Source organism: Brachyhypopomus gauderio, chromosome 2, assembly GCF_052324685.1.
Source record: "Brachyhypopomus gauderio isolate BG-103 chromosome 2, BGAUD_0.2, whole genome shotgun sequence".
NCBI classification, from domain to species: domain Eukaryota; kingdom Metazoa; phylum Chordata; class Actinopteri; order Gymnotiformes; family Hypopomidae; genus Brachyhypopomus; species Brachyhypopomus gauderio.
Genome location: NC_135212.1, coordinates 39,218,421 through 39,221,210, shown reverse-complemented (window position 1 = coordinate 39,221,210; position 2,790 = coordinate 39,218,421). Strand labels below are relative to the sequence as shown.

At 43.7% G+C, this 2,790-nt stretch overlaps 1 protein-coding gene across 6 annotated transcripts in view; it reads right to left on the bottom strand.

Moving 5' to 3' along the window:
- Positions 1–927: 927 nt before the first annotated feature.
- The window catches only part of svilc (supervillin c), a 26,652-nt gene continuing 24,789 nt past the window's right edge, over positions 928–2,790 (bottom strand). For 5 of the 6 annotated variants that reach the window (XM_076995717.1, XM_076995722.1, XM_076995721.1 and 2 more), the window contains 4 exons: positions 2,780–2,790; positions 2,470–2,573; positions 2,162–2,320; positions 928–1,416 (listed from right to left, as the gene is read on the bottom strand). The exon at positions 2,780–2,790 is cut by the window's right edge and continues 118 nt beyond it. In XM_076995717.1, the coding sequence (XP_076851832.1) occupies positions 1,330–1,416; positions 2,162–2,320; positions 2,470–2,573; positions 2,780–2,790 (361 nt within the window). In that variant the 3' untranslated portion in view covers positions 928–1,329. The remainder of the gene's footprint in view (positions 1,417–2,161; positions 2,321–2,469; positions 2,574–2,779) is intronic. The other variant, XM_076995719.1, reaches the window with a different exon arrangement.

Below are 2,790 nucleotides of genomic sequence, written 5' to 3'. Positions count from 1 at the left end.
TTTCCAGAATTGAATTTATTGAATTATTGAAGATGCGATTTGTTAAACTGAATTTATATTATGTCCTTAAAACATGTATTAAGATCCACCAGATTCATTTAAAACATGTATTAAAACATGTATTAAGATCCACCAGATTCATTTTAAACCTGTATAAAGATCCACCAGATTCATTTAAAACATGTATTAAGATCCACCAGATTCATTTCCAGGTCGATTTCCATGTTCCAGATTCATTCCCAGGTTAATCAAAAATAAGCACAAAGCATCATCATCATTTGTTTCAATCATGACACCAACCCCAACTCCACCACACCCCCTAACCCCACCCCACCACACTCCCTAACCCAGGGCTATTCAAGTATAATTTTCTGCGGGCCAGATTTGGCAGAGAGCTCTGACCTGTGGGCCAGACAATTTTCAGACCTATACCAGTACTGTCATAGTGGATGTAAAATTGAATGTAAAATGTTGCAAATAAAATGTTATTTATTTTTACGGCGGTTTATAATTTATTATTATTTATGGGGAGATGGGCCGCAGGCCGATACAAATTCATTAAAGGGCCGGTTCTGGCCCGCGGGCCGCCAGTTGAATAGCCCTGCCCTAACCCAACCCCAACACACCCCCTAACCCAACCCCAGCCCCACCACACCCCCTAACCCCAACCTTAACCCCACCACACCCCCAACCCCAGACCCAACTTCACCACACCCCCTAACCCCAGCCTAGCCCTAACCCCACCACACCCCCTAACCCCACCCTAGCCCTAAACCCACCACACCCCCTAACCCCAACCCTAACCCCACCACACCCCCTAACCCAACCCCAGCCCTAACCCCACCACACCCCCTAACCCAACCCTAGCCCTAACCCCACCACACCCCTAACCCCACCCTAGCCCTAACCCCACCACAACCCCTAACCCATCCCTAACACCCAACCTCTAACACTAACCCTAGCTATGTCATCCACAAAGTATAGGCATTTCTCACCAGCTTTCTGCTTAGAGCATTCAGCCAAAAGCAGTAGTTATTCATTAATGACCACACGCACATACACCCACACACACACACACACTCAAGATTACATGCTAGGTTACACTGTACATATTACAAGTACATTATTACAAAATTTAATCCTTTCAAAACAGGCAAAACAAAGTGTTCAATGTAAAAGGTGTTTTTGTTGAATACAGGGAGGTTTTAACTAGTCTTGTTTCCATAGACCTGCTTCAGTACTCCCGTTTCAGTACTCCTGTTTCAGTAGTCCTGCTTCAGTAGTCCAGCACTCCTGCTTCAGGAGTCTTTCAGGAGTCAGGAGACAGGTTCAGTACAGTCCCTTGCTCTTCTTCAGGTTTAACTTTTGTAGGTCTGACAGAGAGTTGTACTCGTTTCTCTTCATTCCCAAAATCACCTGAAACAGAACTTCAGTTAATTCAGTTAATTTTTTGGAGTTTACTCCATTTATCTCCTGTTCAGTAAAGACAAAGACAGAAAAGGATGCAGGACCCACTGAAAACTGCTGACAGACTCACCTGAAAATAAACTCAATTAAATATCTCTCTCTCTTTCTTACACACACACAAAACATGTTGGCATTGCATATGGAAATATGATTTTCAGCTTGATAAACCAAAGACTGCAAAAAAAGATCTGTGGCTGTCCACCCTGTCCTGCCTGTATGAAAAAGTAGCTATTAAGCTTTAGTCATATTTTGCTGTGGATGAGTGTTTATAGGTGAACACACATATTAAAGCAAAGTGACTGTTTATAGGTGAACACACATTAAAGTCAGGGACAAATTTATCTAACCTCCATGTTTTTGGACTGTGGGAGGAAACTCACACAGACACAGGGGAACATGGAAGCCAATACCCCAGTGCTGAGAGGCAAACATGCTAACCACTAAGCTAACCACCGTGTTCCCCAATATTAAACACATATTAAAGTAAGGAGTGTTTATAGGTGAACACACATTTTAAGGTGAGTGCTTATAGGTCAACACATATTAAAGTAAGGTCAGTGTTTATAAGTGAACACATATATTAAAGTAAGGTCAATATTTATAGGTGACCACATATATTAAAGTAAGGTGAGTGTATAATGATGGATCAATAATTCGTAGGATTAAAACCATACATTTCAGAGTAGGAGCTCACCTGGAAGTCTTGGTCTGATAGGTAGGTTTCCAGGTGCAGAGGGTCCAGTTCCTCGGGTAAAGGTCTGTTCAGCAGCTCCTGGACACTACGCTGAGTGACTCCAAGCAGAGACAGAGCGTCCCGCACTAATGTCAGTGTCTTCTGCACAGAAGAATCCTGCTGCAACACACACACAAACAAAAGACACACACTCTAGTTTTGTTCATATTTCAGACAACTGATCAGAAGGATAACTGTTCATGTGGTGGTTGTAATAATGGTGTTGATGGAGATGCTGATGGTGGTGGTGATGGAGGAGACTCACTGACCCCTGTGGCTGGTTTCTCCCAGGATGGGAAGACATTGGTGAAGGTGAGAGGCTCCACCCCTTCCTTGACGAGATACGCTACAGGGGGTCTCCGCGGGTTTCTCTCTGTGTACAGCAGGAGTCAGCAGGACTGCGTGCTAATTAACTCATTCCCACTTTTTTTGGCAACCTTCACCAATAGCTGAGAGCATTTACACCTGCTTGTTGAGAGATCTTTTCTTTCTCTCTCTACCTGTGTGTCTCTCTCCCTCTTTCTCTCTATCCATCTCTGTCTGTCTCTCCCTGTTTCCATCAATCTGTCTCTCTCTCACCTCTGCAGTAC